At 41.2% G+C, this 25,112-nt stretch overlaps 1 protein-coding gene across 5 annotated transcripts in view; it reads right to left on the minus strand.

The window, feature by feature from the left end:
- fancb (FA complementation group B) overlaps positions 1 to 25,112 on the minus strand; it is a 67,701-nt gene that overhangs the window by 28,846 nt on the left and 13,743 nt on the right. For 4 of the 5 annotated variants that reach the window (XM_087992973.1, XM_043700558.2, XM_043700559.2 and 1 more), the window contains exons 2-6: positions 21,852 to 23,327; positions 16,649 to 16,804; positions 15,766 to 15,864; positions 3,610 to 3,738; positions 3,108 to 3,274 (exon numbers count right to left, since the gene is read on the minus strand). In XM_087992973.1, the coding sequence (XP_087849099.1) occupies positions 3,108 to 3,274; positions 3,610 to 3,738; positions 15,766 to 15,864; positions 16,649 to 16,804; positions 21,852 to 22,793 (1,493 nt within the window). In that variant the 5' untranslated portion in view covers positions 22,794 to 23,327. Of the gene's footprint in view, positions 1 to 3,107; positions 3,275 to 3,609; positions 3,739 to 15,765; positions 15,865 to 16,648; positions 16,805 to 21,851; positions 23,328 to 23,964; positions 23,987 to 25,112 lie in introns of those variants that run through there. The other variant, XM_087992972.1, reaches the window with a different exon arrangement.

Consider the following 25,112-nt stretch of genomic DNA (forward strand, 5'->3'; position numbering starts at 1 on the left):
AAGGACACAGGTGGGCAATTGAATTTCGTTTAGTTAATTGAATTTCGGATAATCAAATGCCAAATAACGTAGTTTAGCTGAGCATCGTGACCTTGCCGGATAATCCGATATTTAAATAACTGAACACCATTTAAATCGAGGTTCCTCTGTGGTTCTACTAAAAAGTAACCACACTGTAGGACAGCAACACTGGAAGAAATTATGGGGGCTTATAGGAAAAGTATGGTGATAAGTGTGGGCGATTAGAATTACATGTAGATGAACCAGATTGGCAAAGGTAGCCTGGAGGATGAGTTCATGGTGTGTTTTTAGAACTGTTGCTTATGAACAATGAGACTGGATTAATCAATGTGACTCTGATGATAATGTGATTGAATATCACAGTCATGGGGAGGGAGAAAAGAATGGATAGAAGATTTGAGTTTTAAATACAAATAAGGGCAATTGTGAAGACATTTTGGGGCGGCACAGTGGCTCAGCGGTAGCACTGCTGCCTCACAGCACCAGGGACCCAGGTTCAATTCCCACCTTGGGTGACTGTGTGGGTTTCCACCGGGTGGTCCGGTTTCCTCCTACAATCCAAAGATGTACAGGTCAGGTGAAGTGGCAATGCTAAATTGCCCGTAGTGTTAGGTGCATTAATCAGGGGTAAATATAGAGTAGGGGAATGGATCTGGGTGAGTTATTCTTCAGGGGGTCAGTGTTGGGCCGAAGGGCCCGTTTCCATACCGTGGGGAATCTTATCAATGACTTCAAAGTGTAAGCTTCCTATGTGACTCTGACGATAATGTGATTGAATATTACATTCATGGGGAGGAAGAAAAGAATGGATAGATAATTTGTGTTTTAAATGCAAATAAGGGCAATTGTGAAGACATGATGACAGAACTACCTGTATGAACTAGGGAATTAGATGATGGGATAAGTCAGCACAGATGCAGTTGCAGGCATTTAAAGAGATATTTCAGAATACTCAGAAGCAATACATTTTGACAACAGAGAAAGATCTCATAGAAAAAATTCACAAGTTGTGACTAATTAAGAAAGTTAAAGATAGAAGCAAAACTAAAGTGAAGTGTGTAGTTCATCAAATGTGATTGACAAGTCAGAAGATTGAGGAGAAAGTGAGGTCTGCAGATGCTGGAGATCAGAGCTGGAAATGTGTTGCTGGAAAAGCGCAGCAGGTCGGGCAGCATCCAGGGAACAGAAGAATCGACGTTTCGGGCCCGAAACGTCGATTCTCCTGTTCCCTGGATGCTGCCCGACCTGCTGCGCTTTTCCAGCAACACATTTCCAAGTCAGAAGATTGGACATATCAAAGAACAGCAAATAATGACTAAAGAATTAATAAGGAGAGAGAACTTAAGAGTATAAGGGAAAGCTAATTGGAAATACATAATAAAAAAAAGAGTTTCTACACATGTTAAAAAAAAGTGAGTTTTGATCATCTGGAATGAGTATTCGGGAAATTAATAATGGAAAATAAGGAAATATCTGGTGTGCTGGACAGATATTTTATGTCTGTTTTCACTGTAGACGTTAGAACTGACATCACAAGAGAAGGAGGAACTTAAAACAATAACATTCTTTAGGGCAAATGAACTGAGAAAATGATTAAAACTGATAGCTGAGAAGTTCCCGGATCCTGATGGATTTCCTCCTAAAGTCTAAACAAAAGAGGCTGCTGAAATAGCAGATGAAACGGTTGTAACTTTTCCAAACTTTCTCAATGTTGGCAAGATTCCATTGGATTAGAAAATAACAAATGTGATTCCTCAATGTGGGAGGGGGGGGAAGGGAGAGAAAAACAAGACATAATGTCTGAGAAAGACAGAGTGTGAGATGGAAATTACACGCCTGTTTTAGTTTAACATCAGTCATAGGCAAACTGCTGGAATCTTTTAATAAGGAAGATATAGCAGTATTTAGAAAATCTCAACAAAATCAGACAGTCAATTTGTTTTGGTGAGAGTTTTATGAAATCATGTTCCACTAATTTATTCTTTTTTTTAAGGAAGCAACAAGCAATGTGGACCAAGAGGAGCATGTGGGAGTAGATGTGCTATACTTGGATTCCTGAAGATGTTTAATAAAGTGGCATATTAAAGATTACTGCACAAAATAAGGCCTCAAGATATAGGGGATAACATAATAGAGTAGATTGAGGTTTGTTTAGTTAACAGTAAGCAGAGAGTAGACTTAAATAGGCCATTTTTGGGTTGACTGCATGTTATTTAAATAGAGGCACAGAGCAATCTAGATGTCCAGGAGCATGAATCACAAAGTTAACATGCAGTTATAAGTAATTAGGAAGACGAATGGAATGAAATATAAAAATATGGATATTTTGCTCATTACAAAGTGAATTGATGAGGCTACATTTGAAGTAGTGTATAGTTTTGGTCTCTTTATTTAAAAAAGGATGTAAATGCATTACGGCCAATACAGAGAAGGTTAATGTAACTGATAGCTAGAGTGGGAATGGTTACCATATGAGGAAATGTTAGATTAGCTAGCCTCCATCCACTGAAGTTTAGAAGAATAAGAGCTGATCTTATTGAGACATACAAGAGAGGCTCTTACAGGCTAGATACCGTAAGAATGTTTCCCCTGTGGAAGAATTAAAAATAGGAGGTCTTCTATTTGAAACAAAGTTAAGGAAAAATATTTCTCTCTGAGAGTCATGAGTCGTAGGAACTCTCTTCTGCAGAGTAGTAGAGGAAGAGTTATCCTTTTTGTTCAGGCAGAAGTATATACATTTTTGTTTGATACAGGAGCCAAACGTTATTCTGGATCAGCAGGAATGCAGAATTGAGTCCACAATCAGACCAGACACTATTTTACTGAATGATGTAGCAGGCTCAAGGGACAAACAGCTTACTCTTGCTTATAATTTGTGTGTTTGTACATGAATTATTGTTTTACAAAAATGAATAAAATCAGCAAATCTGCACCTGATGTGAATCACATAAAAATTGTAGGCTTTAATATTTTTCTTTTGATTATTAATATTGCTTATTTTTCTATTTGGAAGTTCCATTTCATTAACCACTGGTAGCGTTCAACATTGGAACAAATGTGCCTTTGTTTTTGTCCAATTTACTTACAAGCTGACAGATTCAGATAATTGTATCCCCACGATCCAGCTGCTATCCACAATGCGTTGCCAGATCTTCTGTACTGGGTAGTTTAACACTTGACTGGTAGGACAAGCCTGCTCTACAAGAGGCCGTAGGTCCAGCTGCTCTTCATTCCAAAGAGAAACCAAACCTTCCTAAGAAAACACAAGGTTTTGATTACTAATTATTAGATTTAAATCCATTTGGGCTGAAGAGAATAATTTTATGCTATTTAAAAACACACAAAGGTAGACTATTAAATTTGAAATTTACACAAAATTGTTATATGTCAATTTACTGCTTCAGTCAAATGGAATTACAAAAAATTCTGAATTTAGTACTGCGATTTGTAATTTTTTTAATGTGATTTTTGACAAATATATTACAGGTACTATAATCAACATGACATACATTAGCACAAACTTGTTATGCATTAGTTCAAAGATTTGTCTGAGCAGTTAAATGTTACTAGTATTTACTAATGCCATACCTCCTCAGCTTGTGGCAAAGTAGACTGCTTTCCTTCAATAAGGCTTGTTAGAGCTTTGGTTGACTGAAGTAAAACTCTTTCTTTAGCTCTTAATAATTGTTGCAGTTCTTCAAGAGAGGCTAGGCCGAGCTGAAAGCAACGGATGAAAAATTAGGAGAGCAAAGGATTGCAACAGCTCAATGCCCAAAAACCATCATGGGTGAAAATTTTCCAGCATCTGAAGGATGTGCCAAATGACAAGAAAGTTAGGAAACTATGGAGAGAAATGTAGCAATCCCTGTAGTGCAGAATTGATAACAGGCAACTTTTAAAGCAGCACCTGTGGTCAACAATTCTCAAATGCATTCTAAGTGTCATTGACTAAACAAGGACATGGAGCTGCTTTCTTCTCATATTGCACTGCAAGCATTTAAAAACACGTTCTTATATGAAATGCTGTGTATTTTGAATGAGTTTGGGGGACGGAGGGGAGGGAGGCAAGACATTAGCAATCCTACTGCATTTATCATCTCCTATTGTACTTCCGTGATATGGCTTGTGCTGCATACATTGGACAAAGTCAGTTGGAGGTCCATACTGAGGCATGCCAGGGGCTTGCTTGTTGGAAATCTCCATGTCCTATTGTAGTGAGGCCTATATTAGAGCATTACCCCTCACTGGGTTTATGCGCTGGAAATCAAGACACACCACTCCCAGAGACATCACAAAAGTGAAACATTTTATTAACTATGGAAAAGTTCTGTAATTTAACTGGCTTTTGAACCCAGCATGGCCCAGATTCCTGTACTTAATAAAAATTGCTATTCATTCTAGGTAATCGTACTCTAGCTACAGATAACTGGTTATGAATCATCTGCACATTATTCTGCTCCTCTTATAAACTCCATCTTTTACACACACGCACAGGCAAAAGAACATAGGTGTTTGGACAAAGTGAAAGACTGGGAAGACAGCTCCAAGGTTCTGGAAATGATTCTTAAGATTCTCTTGCTTGTCAGAAAGCTGGATCTCAGTTAGCTTTCTCTAGGTGCTACTACCGGTTTACGAAGCACAGGGTGGCTTTTGAAATAACTTCACATAGTCTGGTATCCCCTCACCAAGTCATCCTTTATTTACACATGCATATTACTTTACAGTGGTCCGGTCTCTTCAGAGCAAGCTAACAGAACCTCTGGTACTGGGTGAAATAACTCCCCAGAGGCTGGTATCCTGTCACCAAGTCACCCTTTATTTACACAAGGAGAGTCCTTGATACTGATCCAGCTTCCTCAGAGCCAGCTCTCAGAGTGAGCAGAACCTCTGACACTCCTGTTTAATTTTTTTCTGCGGTAGTGCTTATATTTTCCTAAGTGTTGTGTGTGCAGGTGTGAGGCACAGTGAAAGACAACAGGTGTACAAATCTTTATTCAATTTCCACCACCAGGAAGAAAGGAAACACCCAAGTGGCCAGTAACAAGCAGTGCTCTTCTTAGAGGGCAATACTGTGTGATCAAACAGTCCAGAGACACCCAGACTCTGACATAACCACGGAAGAGGGGCAGGCAATCGGCGCTAACATCCGGTTCACAGCCCACAACCATGTTTATATCTGTTAGCCAAGGCTTCCTGATTGGGCCAGATTAACAGCCGCTATCAGGGATCTCATATTCTATGAGGTCTACCTGGCTGCCCTCACTACAATCACGCTATCCTTCTCCCTTTAAGGCTTTTTCTTTTCTTGCAGCCTCTCCTGGAGCATTTTCATACTGGTACCAGTTCCTCTGACTCAGCCTCCAATATCGATGGCGTGCAGCCCGCAACTTGCACCCTGAACATCTCAAAATAAAAGCATTCTCTTCTTCAGGCAGTAAAAGTGTCGAACCAGTAACATTAACAGTATCCATCTCAGAATGAGAAGATTCCTTGATGCTGGATGGAGGGGGAGATCCCTCAGGTTCTGACAGCCTTTCCCTCTGTTCTGAGGCACTGCGTATGCTTTGCTCCTATCTTGTTTGCAAGTTTGCAGCTTTTATGTGATCCATCTGCTTGGTCACGACCTCCTCTTCTACTCAAACTTTGATCATCACGGGACTTGACCTTGCATCGACCATTCCTCTCACACAAGCACAATCATTTCAGTGTTTCAACATCCAAACACTGTCCCCGAAGTAAACGCGCTTAGAGGAGTTGTGTCCAGCACTAGCGTCCCTGGTGTCATTTCACTCTCCTGCACCCCCAGGTCCTGGAAAATCAGACTGGACCTGGAGTGAGTTTTCATCCCATCAGCAACTCTGTTGGAGCTATCCCTGTAGTTGCACGAGGGATGGTCCAATAATCAAATCGAAACCAAATAGTTTGGTATTGAGTGAAGCCGGAGGCTGTTTCTTTAAGCTTGCTTTCAAAGTTCGTACTGTTCTTTCCACCAGACCATTGGACGATGGAGCTGTCCTTATATGCCATTCAACTTTAGGAAACACTCCAATTCCCTGCTAGTAAATGCTGACCAACAATTCTGTCAGTGTACAGATTATCTGGCATTCAATTAACTGATTGTCGGATAACCTGGCAAGATTGCAAGGTCCCGATGCTTGGCTAAACTACATTATCTGGCATTCGATTAATCGAACAAAATACTCCCCGCCTGTCTCTTTTGGATAATCGAGGTTCCTCTGTATTGCAAAAAAATGCTTGCAACCTTTCTACAGTTATCCTCATTTTTGACAAATGAATTCGAAGCACATCCAACCACCTGAGTGGTTGTCCACAATGACTCAGAAGATTGAACCCATTAAAGGGCTGGCATAGTCCACCTGTAACCAGGTCCAGGGTTTACCCGGCTATGAATGTGAGGGAACTGGTGGTAGTAATTCTTGTCCTTGCTTAGCACTACCTCAGTCTGCATCCAATCCTGGCCACCAGACATAAAGTCTTGTCAATATCTTCATTTTGGACATCCCTGAATGATCCTGGTAGAGTTTAACCGGTATCTGGCAACAACCTTTGATCAGGTCAATCACTCTTGCTCCCCACAATAAAATGCCATTCTTTACGGTGATCTAGTCTTGCTAGGTCCAGAAATGTTTCAATTCTGGTTACGATGGCCCTTTTATTTTTCCCATCACCAGCAGCTGTTTTAGTTTTACAAGGGCCCCATCTTTTTACACCCACAGTCTTACACTGTCAGTGGTGACTGGAAGGATGTCCAGAAAGTTTAAAACCAGAATGGATTCTTCCAGTGGCTACACCATCTGCTATTGTTAGGCAGCTCAAAGCATCTGCATTTGCTAAATGGTGTCCCAAATGGTGTTCCAACTTGTAATTATGCACTTAGAATGAGAGCCCATTGTTGAATTCCATCTGAAAGTATGGGTGACACGGCCCTGTGTTCTTTGAGTAGTCCTAGTAGGGGTATGTGGTCTGCTATTACTACAAATTTATGTCCATAAAAGGTATTGGTGGGACTTAGTCAGACCAAAGATGACTGCCAAACCTTCCTTCTCTATCGGGGCAAGTTTGCACTATACATCAGACAAAATCTGGTAAGAATACGCAACTAGACGTTCTTCTCCAACCTGTGAGTCAACACCACCCGATACCACACAGGGAGGCATCACATGTCAGCATCACATCTCACTTAGGTCCATAATATATGAATACCTCAGACAATGATAGCTGCTTCTTCACTTCCCTAAAGGCTACAAGACCAATTCTTTTTTAATAGCAAATGTAAGGGTGCCAGGATGAAGGCCAGGTTACGTATGAACTTTCCGTAATAATTCACCAATCTAAGGAAAGACCTAAGCTCCAGTACAGAAATAGGAGCCAGGCACCTTTTGTGCCCTCACTTTATCTTTCAATGGGTGTAACCCGGTCTTGTCAACTCTGTAGTCCAAGTAAATCATTTGGGGTCCCTGGAAGATGCATATGCCCACCTTGAATAAACAGCTAGAGTCGATGTCCAAGTTTTCTACTTTCTCTTTATTGATTTTCACTGTTATTAGCGTGTCACCCAGATAAATGGTGACCTGGGGTAGACCTTGTTAAATGTAGTCCATCATCGCTGAAAATGGCACAGGCTGATGACATTGAAATGGCAGTCTCATATTTTGGTATAAACCATTAAAGGCATTAATTATAGTAAACTTCTGGAAATCCTTGTCTAACTGCAATTGCAGGTACACGAGACTCATGTCCAGCTTCGTGAAGACCAGCTCCCACCACCAACTTTTGCATATTAGTCCACTTTGCAAGAGACTGGGTATTTATCCAGCTGCGAGAAGTAGTTTACTGATTGTTTAAAATCCCCACATAAGAAAAAAAACAGTCCACTAGGCTTCACAATCGATATGACCGGTGCGAACCATCCCATAAACTGTACTGGTGTGATGATTCCTTCACTTTTCAGCCTCCTGATTTCTGCTTCTACTTTGGCATGTGAGGAAAATAGCACTGGACGGACCTCGCAGCATCATGGAATTGCTTCTGGTCAACTTGCAAAGTGGCCTTGGCTCCTTTGATGACACAGATTTCCCTGGTTCTCAAACTGCCAAGTAAAACTGGCAACATCTCAGAATTAGAGATGGCTTGGAGTCATATTCCTTCACAAATTAGTCAACTCTTAAAAGGTTTTAGTATCTGGTGCCTCAGGAAAAGTTAGGCTCCTCATAACCTAAAACTCTGCAGGCTGTCAGAAGAATTAGTCATTGCTTTTCATTTGCACCAATATCATTTGCCCAGAAGAAAATGGTACATTCTTTTCAGATATTAAACCGACTCTTCAACGGCAGGATCAAATGACTCAACCTTCTCAAATAACTCAACCTTCTCAAATAACTGCTTGATGCCAGAAATACATACCCCAATTCAAAGACAACTGTTGGAGCGAATTTCTTCAGGAATGTTTTTTTTCTCTCGTCGCCACTGAAATAACTCCATATAGTCTGGTATCCTGTTACCAGGTCACCCTTTACTTACAGGTGCATAGTTTTTGACATTGGCCAGACCTCCTCAGAGCCAGCTCTCAGAGTGAACAGAACCTGACACTCCTGTTTATAGCTGTCAGCCAGGGCTCCCTGATTGGACCAGGGTAACAGCTCCAATCAGGGAACTCATTGTACCTCATCCACCTGGATGACCTTGTTATAATCATTACAGATGGTTCACTTTGATTTGACTTATTATTGTCACAAGTACCAAGATAGTGAACAGTGTTGTTTTCCCTGCTGCACAGGCAGATCGTACAATATGAAGAGCAGCAGGTAGCAGAACAACGTACAGAATACAGTGTTACACCCACCGAGAAGGTGCAGTGAAAGAGAAAGAAAGGCTTATGAATGCCTGACGTATAATTTAAAAGTCACAGTTTAAAGCAACTGAAAGATAAATTGCTTATCTTCAGGTTTCAAGTGCTTGTATTGCAAAAAACAGAGACAGCTCCAAAACTGTTGAGAGATGTGATATCTTTTCTGTATCTCATTCACAGCCCCAAGTTATTCAGCTTGAGAACCAACTGCATGGCTGTTGGCCTTATCATTGATAAATGATCACTAGCTCATAAACTAATCAGCCACTTGTTGGCAACGAAAGCACTAACTGTACATAAGCCCTTGAGTCCTGTTTGTCTACAACCATACTTAACAGTCTTTGCAAGTGAAGCAGCACTTCACCTGTATTTCCTCCAAACTTGTGTATTGTATTCACTGCACTCAATGTGGCCTACCATACATTTGGGAAACCAAATGCAGACTGGGTGACCTCTTCACAGAACACCTCCAACCTGTGTGCAAGCATGACTCTCACCTTCCCGTAGCCGGTCATTTTAACTCAACATCCTGCTCGCATACCCACATATCTGTCCTCGGCATGCTGCAGTGTTCCAGTGAATCACAGTACAAACTGGAGGAACAACATCTCATCTTCAGACTCGGCCACTTGACAGCCTTCTGGACTTAACACCTTCAAATTGTGAATTAACTCCCACTTCTTCCCTTTCATTTAGCTTGTTACATTATCATGTCCTCTTTGCCCCTCATCAGAGGGGGACAGTATTTATGCACCTTGTGGGAGGAACTGTAGAAATGGGGAACAAAATGCAGATGCACCAAGAATTAGAATCATTTCCCACGCCCTAGTTATTGCACAGATCTTATTAATTTCATATCTAATATGCCCAAGGTAGAACACCAGGAATTATGGCAGTGAGGATTCAAAAATTGGGACACAGGGCATTAAATCAAGGATCTCAACTGAAGGACCGGATACTACTGATGGCTTGACTTGTTGCCTTGGCAACCCCAAGATGGATCATGTTCATTATCGATGGGTACACAGCGTATTGGCAAAAGACAACACTACTCTATCAGCTACCTTTATCAAGGCCAAAGGCCAAAATGGGGGATCTGACGGGTTAGTTTAGTTAAGGGATTAAAGCTTTAGCCTTATAGTCAGTAATCAACAAGTTGGCAAATTAAAAGGTAAAGTCACTATTGTCCTACCAGACCACAGGTCTGCTCTCATAATGAGAAATGGCGGTGGTTTAACTTGACGTCACACCATGCCTTAAGCCGGGGGGGGGGGAACATTGAGGAGACAAATCCTTCATGATAACTTTAGCTCACGTGGGAATTGAACTCATGCTGTTGATATTATTTTGTACTGCAAACCAACCATCCAGCTAACTGAGTTAAGTGATCATACAGAAACTAATAAACAAGGCATCCAGACTGTCCAGACTATCTCAAAGCTATGCCATTGAAAGATTTTGGTGAGGAACACATAATGTCTCCAAAAACTGTAGGAAACAATGACAATATGGGACACGTATGTTAATGTGTGGGAATTGTAATTATAACGTACATGCTGTAAACTATATAAAACTTGAAGGTGTTCTGTAATTCAGCAGAGTTGAAACTTTATTGCTGGAACAGCACAGCAGGTCAGGCAGCATCCAGGGAACAGGAGATTCGACGTTTCGGGCACAGGCCCTTCTTCAGGAATGAGCAGAGAGTGTTCAGCAGGAGAAGATAAAAGGTAGGGAGGAGGGACTTGGAGGAGGGGCGTTAGAAATGTGATAGGTGGAAAGAGGTCAAGGTGAGGGTGATAGGTCGGAGTAGGATGGAGGGGGAGAGGTCAAGAAGAAGACTGCAGGTCAGGAAGGCGGTGCCGGGCTGGAGGGATTCGGCTGAGACAAGGTGGGGGGAGGGGGGATGAAGAAACTGGTGAAGTCCAAGTTCATCCCCTGTGGTTGGAGGGTTCCCAGTCGGAAGATAAGACGCTCCTCCTCCGACCGTCGCGTTGTTGTGGTTTGGCGGTGGATGAGTCCAATGACCTGCATATCCTCGGTGGAGTGGGAGGGGGAGTTGAAATGCTGTGCTACAGGGTGGTTGGGTTGGTTCGTCCGGGTGGCCCAGAGGTGCTCTCTGAATCGCTCCGCAAGTAGGCGGCCTGTCTCCCCAATATAGAGGAGGCCACACCGGCTGCAGCGGATGCAGTAGATGATGTGGGTGGAGGTGCAGGTGAATCTGTGGCGGATATGGAAGTTTCCTTTGGGGCCTTGGAGAGAAGTGAGGGGGGAGGTGTAGGCGCAAGTGTTGCACCTCCTGCGGTTGCAAGGGAAGGTGCCGGGAGTGGAGGTTGGGTCGGTGGGGTGTGTGGATCTGACAAGGGAGTCGCGGAGGGAGTGGTCTCTACGGAAAGCTGATAGGGGAGGGGAGGGAAATATATCCTTGGTGCTGGGGTCTGTTTGGAGGTGGCGGAAGTGACGGCGGATGATGCGCTGTACATGGAGATTGGTGGGGTGGTAGGTGAGGACCAGTGGGGTTCTGTCCTGGTGGCGGTTGGAGGGGCGGGGCTCAAGGGCGGAGGAGCGGGAAGTGGAGGAGATGCGGTGGAGGGCACCGTCGACCACGTCGGGGGGGAAATTGCGGTCCTTGAAGAAGGAGGCCATCTGTGTTGTACGTATTTTGAACTGGTCCTCCTGGGAGCAGATGCGGCGGAGACGAAGGAATTGGGAGAATGGGATGGCGTTTTTACAGGGGGCAGGATGGGAGGAGGTGTAGTCCAGGTAGCTGTGGGAGTCGGTTGGTTTGTAGTAGATGTCCGTGTTGATTCGGTCGCCTGAGATAGAAACAGAAAGGTCTAGGAAGGGGAGGGAGGAGTCCGAGACTGTCCAGGTGAATTTGAGGTCGGGGTGGAAGGTGTTAGTGTAGTGGATGAACTGTTCAACCTCCTCGTGGGAGCACGAGGTAGCGCCGATACAGTCATCAATGTAGCGAAGGAAAAGATGGGGGGTGGGGCCAGTGTAGTTGCGGAAGATGGATTGTTCCACATACCCTACGAAGAGGCAGGCATAGCTGGGGCCCATGCGGGTGCCCATGGCTACTCCTTTTGTTTGGAGAAAGTGGGAGGATTGGAAAGAAAAGTTGTTCAGGGTGAGGACCAGTTCGGTCAGTCGAAGGAGGGTGTCGGTGGAAGGGTACTGGGTGGTACGGCGGGAAAGGAAGAAGCGGAGTGCTTTGAGTCCTTCGTGATGGGGGATGGAGGTGTACAGGGACTGGATGTCCATGGTGAAGATGAGGCGTTGGGGACCGGGGAAGCGGAAATCCTGGAGGAGGTGGAGGGCGTGGGTGGTGTCACGAACGTAGGTGGGGAGTTCTTGGACTAATGGGGACAGGACCGTGTCGAGGTATGCCGAGATGAGTTCGGTTGGGCAGGAGCAGGCTGAGACGATGGGTCGTCCGGGGCAGTCAGGTTTGTGGATTTTGGGCAGGAGGTAGAAACGGGCGGTGCGGGGTTGTGGGACTATGAGGTTGGAGGCGGTGGATGGGAGGTCCCCTGAGGTGATGAGGTTATGGATGGTCTGGGAGATGATGGTTTGGTGGTGGGGGGTGGGGTCATGGTCAAGGGGACGGTAGGAGGAGGTATCTGCGAGCTGGCGTTTGGCCTCAGCGGTGTAAAGGTTCTTTCAATTCAGCAGAGTAATCTTAGATCAGCGTTAGAGTTTTTCTCCATAAGTGCATGAAATAAACAATCATTATCTGTTCTCCTGGAGTCCCTATTTCAATTAATCAATTAATCTGTGACCTCAGAGGATTTATTTTTCCTTACCCGTCCACTACATCTAGATGCGGTCTTGGGATCCTTATGCCTTATGGTGGAGCCTTGATGATTTGTGCCGAAATACTCCCATAATGTTAGTAATGGTGCAGGATTGGATGAGCTATGTTCAGAATGAGTAAGACGCATAGCGGGCAGGAATGCTTTGTGAACAGAGTGTGAGAGCCATTGAGGGAAGATGCTGTAAGCAATAGTGAAACTGGTAGACTGTGAGCCTTGGCTGTAGATAGGTGCAATGCCAAAGTTAGAGTGAGACAGCTGACAGATGATGGTTGCCACACAACTTTGAGTGCAGAAAGCTTGTAATTTTCTTAAGACATTGTTATGCATTCCTCCTATACATGGGCAGCACACTGAGCTGTGTGAATATATCAGACCAACTGGCAATGTCAATTGCCATAATTTCTCTTTTCGCTCTCACCCCATCTACAAATGGACTTTGTCAAATGTCCATCTGTTTTTTCTTGAAAGAACCATATTAAAAATGCATAGAAAAAATATTAAAAAGTATTGGCTATGGCTATGAGTCAATGAATGAATGCAGATGTAAAACATTCGAAAAGTTTCAAAAAGATTTTCTCAAATTATATACATATATACCATAACTATATAAATACATATAAGCAGCAGATTCTCTTTATAGCGTACTGATAAAAAAAAGGAACATTATGCGTTGCTAAGAACACCCCTTGTATAATGTGACTCTGAAGCTCATTATAATGGAAAGATTTCCACTACCAAAACTGATTGATTCATGTTACAAGCTTCTGTGGAGTAAATTTAAATACTTTCATAAGTAATGCCAGACTCTTCAGCATACTTAGAACATGTATAGGTAGGTCACTCATTCAGACTGCAGAGATTAAATCAGAAACTCTCTGCTCTAGTTTTTTTTTAATAAGGACACAAAATCAAAGCAAGAAGTCTAAAAAACTAGTCTGTTCTGAGGAAGGGTCGCTGGACCCGGATCTTAACTCTGATCTCTCACCACAGATGTTGCCAGACCGACTGAGTTTTTCCAGCAATTTTTGTTTTTGAGTATAAAAACCCATCTCCATGGAAAACTGTCATCTACTCAGAAGATTGAAGATTTAATTTGTCAAGTTTTAAACAGGAGTCACAGAAGAGGTAGTTTAATCTCAATTGACTGCATATGAATAATTTCTCATTCCCAAATAACCATAATCTTTTCTGTTTCTCTGTTGAACCATGAATGGATTTTGATTAGATTCTTTCTGGTAACCCCAGTAGGCATGTTCCAAAGGATTAGAATTTACTGAAATTAATCTATTGTCACATTTGTTTAGCTGTTTGAATTATCCATTTGAACAGATTCAGCACTAGTAGATCATTTCCATTTTTGTGTTGGCTCACTGCCAATATTGCATTACAGTGATCTTTTCTAACCCTATCCAGACTTATGTAAAGTAGAAGTAGGTACTGAATTATAGTGCTTATTTTTTTAAAAAACGAAATCGAGGTAGCTCTAAAGGATACAACCAATTCACACATGAATTAAATAACTAAAATTATGACATGGTATTTCCTAAAATGATATCAAAAATTTGTAATCTTTAATTTTCCTGGCAATCTATATGCAAATACTTTTCTTCAATACTACTCAGCACATGAGGTTCAGAGACAGAGATCAAACAGCAGCAGCAGGTTAGGAAATGTTGGCAGTGAAATTTGGATTAATCTAATTGCCATTGTTTCAGATCTCAATGTCTGTAGCCAGTTTTCTTTTATCACCTGTAGCATGGGGGTCAGTTAACTCAGGTGGCTGGATAGCTGATTTGTAATGCACAGTAATGCCACCAGTGAGAGTTCAATTCCTGTTTCGGCTGAGATTACTTTGAAGGATTCTCCTTCCCAACCTGTTCCTTCCTAAAAGATGTTATACCTTCAGGTTATACCACCACCAATTATCTCTCTAATGAGAGAGCAGCCGCATTCTCTAAACCAATGGCAACTTTACCTTTACCTGTATTATATCAGCACATACTTAAACTTTAATTAAATTACCTTTACGAGTTCTAGTTATCAAAATAAATTATTTACAATCTGGGATAAATATTATTTGACATGGTTTTATACTTTTTTCTTGTGCAATTTTCTTGACTCCTTAAAAATGCACCTGGCCACTTACAACTGTGTTAAGGAGAAATATGTCTTCATACAGAACATTGTAAATCTTTTGAATTCTCGACCCAAATGATCATGCATACCCAGTTGATGAGCATATTAAAAACTTCAATCTACACATAGAGTCATAGAGATGTACAGCATGGAAACAGACCCTTCGGTCCCTTGTAAATCTTTTCTGAACCCTTTCAAGTTTCACAACATCTTTCCGATAGGAAGGAGACCAGAATTGCACGCAATATTCCAACAGTGGCCTAACCAATGTCCTGTACAGCCTCAACATGACCTCCCAACTCCTGTACTCAATACTCTGACCAATAAACAAAAGCATACCAAACGCCTTCTTCACTATCCTATCTACCTGCGACTCCACTTTCAAGGAGCAATGAACCTCCACTCCAAGGTCTCTTTGTTCAGCAACACTCCTGAGGACCTTACCATTAAGTGTATAAATCCTGCTAAGATTTGCATTCCCAAAATGCAGAATCTTGCATTTATCTAAATTAAACTCCATCTGCCACTTCTCAGCCCACTGGCCCATCTGGTCCAGATCCTATTGTAATCTGAGGTAACCTTCTTCACTGTCCACCATTTTGGTGTCATCTGCAAACTTACTAATTGTACCTCTTATGCTCGCATCCAAATCATTTATGTAAATGACAAAAAGTAGTGGACCCAGCACCAATCCTTGTGGCACTCCACTGGTCACAGGCATCTTGGGTATTGAGGAGGTCAAGAAGCACATAGAGACTTGGCAGGAAAGTGGAGTTGATGCAGAAATTCACTATGATTTATTAAATGGTATGAAAATTCCTAAGGGGTTGACTGGTCTACATCTGCTTTGTTATGTTATGATTATATTAAAAAAACTGGATTATTGAAGTGACAAACGAAAGATATATTTTATATTATACAAACCTGTAATCTTGCCTCCAGAGCTTGGACTGTGTGGTAATAATTTACATGTCCCTTGTCATAAGTTTGTGTTCCATTATCTTCAGCATGTCCAGAGTTAACCTAGATTGTAAAAATATTTTAAGAAATAATTAGAGGATAATGACAGTGGAAGTATTTAAAAAGACCAGCAGTAAAAGTAATTGTTAGCTCCTGTGGAAGTGGCACACATGTAAGCTTCTATATTGCAAGGGGCTACTTTTATTAATTTGCATTGGCCCATAATTTAATTGTGAGAAGATTGCCAGCTGGCCATCTCCCACACTTCTGCATAGCATGGCAACTCAAATCTCCTCCGGTTTATGTCTCCATTTTGCAACGGCATTTATCATAATGTTGTCATGCGGGTATCCTCACCAGCATCTTTTCTAAAACCATCATATTCTCTCTGTTGAAATGTGCTCCCCAGAATTGTATGCAGATTGCAGTTGCAACTGAATCAGTGTTCTACAAAAGTTCATTGTAATGCAATGTCTTTATACTCTTGATCACAATTTATCATCCAGGATCCCACATGCCAATTTAATCTTTCTTCATGGGTGAGTGAGTAAAAAAAAGACACATGGACTCCAATCTGGAGAAATGTAAGGTTATGCATTTGGGAAGGGCAAACAAAAGAATACACAATAAGGAGGTGGATATTGAGAACAGTAGAGAAAGTGAGAGACCTTTACAGATCCCAGAAAGTGGCATGACAGTAGGTAAGCTGGTAAAAGGAGGCTTATGGGATGCCTTCCTTGAAGCGGCAAGGAAATGAATATATAGGTAGGTGGAGGAACAGAAGAGAAGCAAAATTAAACTGCAGAATAAAATATAATGCAGAAATGAAATAAAAGTAGAAACATACATTGTGATTGAATTCACCAAGATCAGTTAAGACAAAACTTTTGAAGCAGTCTTCAATAGTGCAAGCTGCCGAAGGGAGCAACAAGATTTGTTCTGTTCCTATGCCTAAGAAGTCATCCAATTGTACTGTCCATATCTCCTGCCAAACAGCAACAACCTAGGGTAAAAGGAAGATCTTTATTTTATTTAAGCCATGATAAATTACACATAATTAACAACAGAACTGTTGCATAAACCTTCATAAGTTCAAAAACTGTCATTCTTATCCTATTTGGTTGACGGCTTGCAGAATTTATTGGAAGCTGTTAAAATCAATTGAATTCCTTGCCAACAAGCATGAAATATTTTCTGGCAGTGGTATTTTTAGTTGAGAAACATATTAATCTGTTCAAAGCTGTTTTCCCACTTCATTGAAGCTGCTGTGTTCAAGTACCACAGAAAGTTGGTACCTTGTTTCAGCTAGCCTACTAGATATTTTCAGGAATATTTAAAGTTATTTTTGTAAACATTTCCTTTATTTTTATTGCTTTGAAACTATCCTTTCCTATTCATGCTTTCTTGATTGAGAGTGTTTTGATAATCCATATGATTGATAAACCATCAATGCTACAATTACTAACTCGTCTCCTTACTCCATTCCCAGAACAACCCCCTGGGGAAAAGGCAAAGATTAAAAAAACCCTGAGACTTGAATATGAACTAGAGTCTCCATTAAGATCAATTTTTAGTGCTACAAAAATACCAGCCTCATCTCTTAATTCTAAAGCAGTTGTGAATAATTTTAAAAAATAAAAGGATTCATATATTTTATCACTGAATTGATTATTCTATCATTGGAGCTGTACATAAAAATGATACCAATGCCATTTTATGCAGTTATGGTAAGAACAGGATTATTTCAATGCCACCTGTTACTGATATTCAGATTAAATATTATCTAGGGAGAGATTATGGTGTAGTGGGAATATCACCAGACTTGCAAGCCAGAGGCCCAGGCTAATGCTCTAGGGAAGTTTGAGGAAGGACCATTGGATCTGAAAGGTTAATTTTGATTTCTTTTCATAGATGCTGCCAGACCTGCTAAGCTTTTCCAGTAACTTGTCTTTTGCAAATGCTCTGGGGGAAATGTGCAAATCTCATCTGGACAGTTAACGGCATTTAAATTCAATTTAAAAATCTGAAAGTGAAAGCTACTCTCACTGATGATCATGACAACTATCATTTATTGTGATAAAAACCTATTTGGTTCTCTAATATTTTTTAGGCAAGGAAATCTGCTATCCTTCCATGGTGCAGCCTATGTGCAACAATGTGATTGACTGAACTTCCTTCAAGATCAGTTGAACGGAAATTAGGAATGGGCAACAAATGCTGGATTTGCTAGTGGCACAGATATTCCACAAAAGAATGGAGCTACAAATCATAATGTGTTTTTTCTATTCAATCACAGGGCCAGGTTTATTGCCCATCCCTAATTGCTGGTCATTGTGGGTCTAAAGTCATATGTAGGCCAGACCAGGTAAGGACAGATTTCCTTCCCTAAAGGGAATTAATGAACCTGAGAAAGCTTGTACCCCTATACATCTGCTGCAGGAGGTGCAGGAAAGCGCTTGACCATGGGAAGTGGGGGGGAGGGGAGAGAGAAGAGGAGAGGAAGGAGGCCATTTGTTCAGAAGATCTGAAGGACATCTGTTCTTAGCATCAAAGCAATTGGCCCTTTGGCCTGGCTTCATCAGTGTTCCCACTTTGATGTGAATGCAGCTTAATTAGTCAAGTGTACTCAGACCTGTCAATTAGTTTCTCTTCCTCTACAAATTTTTGCCATTTTATTGCTGCTTTCGGCCATGTGATGTTTTTTGTAATTTTAATGCCGATTTCTGTATAAAGACAGCTTATTTGCAACAATAAGAACCTGAGAAAGCTCTTAGGGATAAGAGCTAACGCTGCTACTCTGCTAATAGTTTAAAAACCTTAGCTCAAGCCTGGCTTGTAGGTATCTATGTTATAGTATAACATTGATGCCATTGGTAAATAAAGGTAATAATTTAAACAAAACTGTCTGTAAGAGTTTTGTATCCCAGACTACCACAGAGTACGGCTCCCAGGACGACCAAGAATGGCCTACAGTAGAGTCCATCAGGGCTTCCCTGAGCTGTCTCGAATAGATACTTTAACAAACCAGATTGGTTTCTCCTGACAATCAACAACAGTTTTAACAGTCATCATTATACTATAAATTCCAAATTTCTTCTACTAGTGAATTCAAATTCCACTATTGAAGCACTATCTAGGTCCCTGGATTAATAATAGAGCAATAACACCACCAGGCCATTCCTTCAATTGGGCCCTTGAAGACAGAAACAGGGGAATATATGTACGAAGGTAAACTGGCCAAGAATATTAAGGAGGATAGTAAAAGCTTTTTTAGGTATGTGCAAGGCAAAAAAATGGTTAGGACAAAAATTGGGCCCTTGAAGACAGAAACAGGGGAATATATTACTAGGAACAAAGAAATGGCAGAGGAATTAAATGGGTACTTCAGATCTGTGTTCACTTGGGAAGACACAAGCAATCTCCCTGAGGTAACAGTGGCTGAAGGACCTGAACTTAAAGGAATTTATATTTGCCAGGATTTGGTGTTGGAGAGACTGTTAGGTCTGAAGGTTGATAAGTCTCCGGGGCCTGATGGTCTGCATCCCAGGGTACTGAAGGAGGTGGCTCGGAAAATCGTGGATGCGTTGGTGATTATTTTCCAGAGTTCAATAGATTCGGGGTTGGTTCCTGAGGATTGGAGGGTGGCTAATGTTATACTACTTTTTAAGAAAGGTGGGCGAGAGAAAGCAGGTAATTATAGACCAGTTAGTCTGACCTCAGTGGTGGGAAAGATGCTGGAGTCTATTATAAAGGATGAAATTACTGCACATCTGGATAGTAGTAACAGGATAGGACAGAGTCAGCATGGATTTATGAAGGGGAAATCATGCTTGACTAATCTTCTTGAATTTTTTGAGGATGTAACTATGAAGTTGGACGAGGGAAATCCAGTAGATGTAGTGTACCTGGACTTTCAGAAAGCTTTTGATAAAGTCCCACACAGGAGGTTAGTGAGTAAAATTAGGGTGCATGGTATTGGGGGCAAAGTACTAGATTGGATTGAAAATTGGTTGGCTAATAGGAAACAAAGGGTAGTGATAAACGGCTCCATTTTAGAATGGCAGGCAGTGACCAGTGGGGTACCGCAGGGATCCGTGCTAGAACCACAGCTTTTTACAATATATGTTAATGATATAGAAGATGGCATCAGCAATAACATTAGCAATTTTGCTGATGATACAAAGCTGGGTGGCAGGGTGAAAAGTGATGAGGATGTTAGGAGATTACAGGGTGACCTGGACAAGTTAGGAGAGTGGGCAGATGCATGGCAGATGCAGTTTAATGTGGACAAATGTATGGTTATCCACTTTGGTAGCAAGAACAGGAAGGCAGACTACTACCTCAATGGAATCAATTTAGGTAAAGGGGCAGTACAGAGAGATCTGGGTGTTCTTGTACACCAGTCAATGAAGGCAAGCATGCAGGTACAGCAGGTAGTGAAGAAGGCTAATAGTATGCTGGCCTTCATAACAAGAGGAATTGAGTATAGAAGCAAAGAGGTGCTTCTGCAGCTGTACAGGGTCCTGGTGAGACCACACCTGGAGTACTGTGTGCAGTTCTGGTCTCCAAATTTGAGAAAAGACATTCTGGCTATTGAGGGAGTGCAGCGTAGGTTCACGAGGTCAATTCCTGGAATGGCAGGATTATCTTACACTGAAAGACTGAAGTGACTGGGCTTGTATACCCTTGAGTTTCGAAGATTGAGAGGGGATCTGATTGAGACGTATAAGATTATGAAAGGATTGGACACTCTGGCAGTAGGAAACATATTTCCACTGATGGGTGAGTGCCGAACCAGAGGACACAGCTTAAAAATACGGGGTAGACCATTTAGGACAGAGCTCAGAAGAAACTTCTTCACCCAGAGAGTGGTGGCTATGTGGAATGTTCTGCCCCAGAGGGCAGTGGAGGCCCACTCTCTGGATTCATTTAAGAAGGAGTTGGATAGAGCTCTCAAAGATAGTGGAATCAAGGGTTATGGAGATAAGGCAGGAACAGGATACTGATATTGTATCTCTTTGAAATGTCCACTTCAGAAATATCAAAGTTACAAAAATAGTTTTCTTTCTGCTAGTTACATATTCAATGTATAGAAGAGAGTAAGCAGATTTTAAATTCTGAAAATTCATAATGAAGGCTGCAGTATCCCTAAATAACTGAACTAATAGCTCCCAAGCATACTTGTTCTGAATCTATGGCTTCCAGCAACTTTCATTTCTTAGTAACACATGGGTAAGTTCATACAGGCATGCCTGGAATTATATAGTATATGACCTTAACAGGAAAACAATCCCAGATAAGATTTATAATGCAGAATTGCTAATTTAGTGAACATTTTTCTCTTCTTTTCCTGTATACATTTAAGAGATTTTGCAATAAAAATGTGTTTTTTGAGTAAGTTCAATTAGATTAAAGACAGGCAAAATTAATTACACTTAACAGAAGAAAATACTCATACATTTGCAAATGATTTGGAAAGACTTTAGTAAAAGCAAGCTTGAAACTTTGTAAGAACACAATGATTTACAAGAGCATTTTGATACCAGAAAATGTAGTGAAACAATATTAATTTGCATCAACTGAATTTTGTCAGAAGTGATTGAATTGTTTTAAAACAATGCAATATTGGTAAAATTGAAAGAAGAGATAAATTCTATATTTAGCCACAGTTGCTTCGAGTTACTGATAATTCAAATGCTTTAAGAACAAAAATGAACTTTATGGCATCATTTGCATTCAATGAAATTATCTAATAATTCTTTGAGAATGCAAAAATGAACTTGAATTATTGGTAGACTACAATTACGATACTGCAGTATCTGACAATTAACATCAGCTTTTGGAGCAGTTTATTGCATAGGATCCAAATGACACCTTGTATGTGCAATAATTATAACACGTCTAAATTCTAAAATATTTGAAAACAATTAATGATTTAAAAACGTCTCCATTCTATAAACAACTAACGACCCAGGTGTAGTATTAAAGTGGACTCAAACAACAAGTAATTGATTAAACATCAAGTCCAAAACAAGACATTGAATTTGTACCTGCCAACTTTCCTTTGAGACAGCACAAACTCTTCCAGCCTTAGAAGACACAAGAAAGAAGCAATTCTCTCTGCCTGTTGTTACCACTTTTATTTTATGAGATTCGTCAAAAGGAAGCTGGCAGACATTCTTGGGGACACAGTTTTCAAACAATACCAGTTGCTTCTTACACGTGGTTGCTACAACTATAGTCTTTATTTGATCGTCTATTTCTTCACTTGGGCAAATAAGTATGCTTGTAACTACACAACTGTAAGCATGTGGAATGAAATGATGGCTGATGCAGAAGTTTTCTCTCTTTTGTAAAGAATAGGTGACAAATTCACAACCCCAGATCAATTTATCAGCGTGACTAATAGAGATTTCATCAGTTTTCACAGGTTCAATAGTTTTTCTTACACCCAGTACAATTATGTCCCCATCAGAAATCTCTCCAATCCATTTAACTGCAGTAAATGAAATGGGAATTTTAAAAAATCCATTAGTTTCAGAAGATATATAATACACTTGGTTGCCACAGCTCCACAAAACACTAGGTCCAGTCAACAGGGTTACGTTCACCTTCAGTTCATAGTCTAATTCAAAATCCAAACACTGTTCAACTTGATTTGAACTGTGCAGCATAAGTAAACTATATCTAAATTTAGAATGAGCCTTTCTATGCTTCTCAAGCAAAATGCAAGGGGCATTTTGTCCTGTTCTTGAATCAATAGCACAACAACAGGCAACAATTTGCAAGGAGGAACTTTTTTGTTTGAGGATGAATTTTCCTGAAAATTTCTGTTTGAATTTCCCAGTTTCTGAATCAAATGTCATTCTATTAAATTGCAGAACTGCATCCATTTTCCCACCAAGCTGTTTTTCCTTGGACACAATAAAATAAATCACCTCTCCTTTTAAAGTTGTTACATCCATAGTTTTGTTTTTGGATTCTGGCTCCATTACAAACAGCTGCCTGCTTTTGACCAAACCTGAACTTTATTTTGAGGAGAAATGTTTAATCCAAAATGATCTCGAGGTTTTTCAATGTACTATGTGATGATATAGCACAAACAAATTGCCAGTCTTTTCTCAGGTTTTTGTTGTTCTTTGTAGAGAAGTGTCATGACAGCAACTCATTCCTAACAGCTCTGCCCACTTCAGGAACTTCCTAAATTGTCACACGAATGCATCATTTCCAAAATGTTGGGATGTTACTTCTAACAGGATAAAGCGAGTGGGGATTTTCCTCAGCAGATACAACAGCACATCAACTTCACTTGTGAGACCTCACTCCAAAGATGTAAGAACATATGATCTTCATGAAGTTTGATCTGCTTCACAGGATATGATGGTATATCATTAATGTGCGTGAATCTCTCGTAGAAAACACAACATTGCAGCTCCTCCAATAATGTGGTGCCCTCATTTTCACCAGATATGTTACATTATTTTGTGATGTGGAATCCTCACTTCAGTCGATGTTATTTCCAAATTCTAAAAAAAACAACACATACATAACACATTCAGTGTATGGAGATATGACTAAAGCAAACATCATGTGGATTTTGTAATATATACGACAAGCAGTAACACATACAAGACCGTCTCAGCTTACTGCTTCCAAAATCTAGTCGTGCACCCTCCCCACCTTTCCACTAACTGAAGCCAACTGACCCCATTCCTCCCATACCCACCCTCCCCACCAAGTCTCCCATTCTCTTCCCAACCCAACCAAATCTCTCCTATCCCCATTCCTCACTTCCCCCTTCCCTAACAATACACCCCCATCCCTCCCTAACTTTCTCTAACCCATCTGTGCCCTGCCTTCCCCTTCCTCACCATCTCCATTATCCTAGCTCACCCCTCTTCTCACCCACATTCTTTCATTCTCCATTATCAGATGCTCTCCATCACCCCCACCATAATAAAGAGCTCCCCCCAATCATATCTCTCCATTATCAGGAGCTTTCTTCAACTGCACCTCCCCCCAAACCCCCACACTCATTATTTGGAGCTCCCTTCTATTCTTACACCTCCCGCCCATGTCTCCATTATCCAAAGTCCATGACCCCACCCATCCCCACAATCAAGAGACCCCTACCTTATTATCTAATATCTCCATTATCCCTACCTCTATTATCCAGAGCTCTCCTCCTATATACCGTCTTCCCCATCTCAATTATCTAGAGCTGTCCCCTCGCCATTTCTGTTATCTGGAGTTGCCCCCTCCATATATTCCTGTTAGGGTGAAACGAAAGGTTGGTAGGTGTAGGGAATGCTGGAAGACTAAAGAAGTTCAGGATTTGGTTAAGAAAAAGAAGGAATAGACAAGGTATATGTCAGGTATAGACAAGATAAATCAAATGAATCCTTCCAAGAGGACAAATGCAACAGGAGTATACTTAAGAGGCAAATCAGGAGGGCAAAAAGGGTACATGAAATAACTTTGGCAAATAGAGTTAAGGAAAACCCAAAGAGTTTTTACAAATACATTAAGGACAAAAGGGTAACGAAGGAGAGAATAGGGCCCCTCAAAGATCCAAGATGGCCTTTGTGTGGAACCACAGCAGATGGGGGAGATACTAAACGAGTATTTTGTATCAGTGTTTACTGTGGAAAAGGACATGGAAGGTATAGAATGTAGGAAAATGAATGGTGACATCTTGAAGAATGCCCATATTACAGAGGAGAAAGTGCTGGATGTCTTGAAACGCATAAAAGTGGATAAATCCCCAGGACCTGATCAAGTGTACCCTAGAACTCTGTAGGAAGCTAGGGAAGTGATTGATGGGCCCTTTGCTGAAATATTTGTATCATCGATAGATACAAATGAAGTGCCGGAAGACTGGTGGTTGGATATCATGGTGCCACTGTTTAAGAAGGGTAGTAAGGACAAGCCAGGGAGGTATCGACCAGTGAGCCTGACGTCAGTGGTGGGCAAGTTGTTGGATGGAATCCTGAGGGACAGGATATACATGTATTTGGAAAGGCAAGGGCTGATTAGGGATAGTCAACATGGCTTTGTGCGTGGGAAATCATTTCTCACAAACTTGATAGTTTTTTTGAAGAAGTAACAAAGAGGATTGATGAGGGTAGAGCGGTGGATGTGATCTATATGAACTTCAGTAAGGCGTTCGACAAGGTTCCCCACTGGTTAGCAAGGTTAGATCTCATGGTCCACAGGGAGAACTAGCCACTTGGATACAGAACTGGCTCAAAGGTAGAAGACAGGGTGGTGCTGGAGGGTTGCTTTTCAGACTGGAGGCCTGTGACCAGTGG

The sequence above is a fragment of the Chiloscyllium plagiosum genome, unplaced genomic scaffold, assembly GCF_037043375.1.
Source record: "Chiloscyllium plagiosum isolate Xiang-an unplaced genomic scaffold, Cpla_swu_hap1 HiC_scaffold_12, whole genome shotgun sequence".
NCBI classification, from domain to species: domain Eukaryota; kingdom Metazoa; phylum Chordata; class Chondrichthyes; order Orectolobiformes; family Hemiscylliidae; genus Chiloscyllium; species Chiloscyllium plagiosum.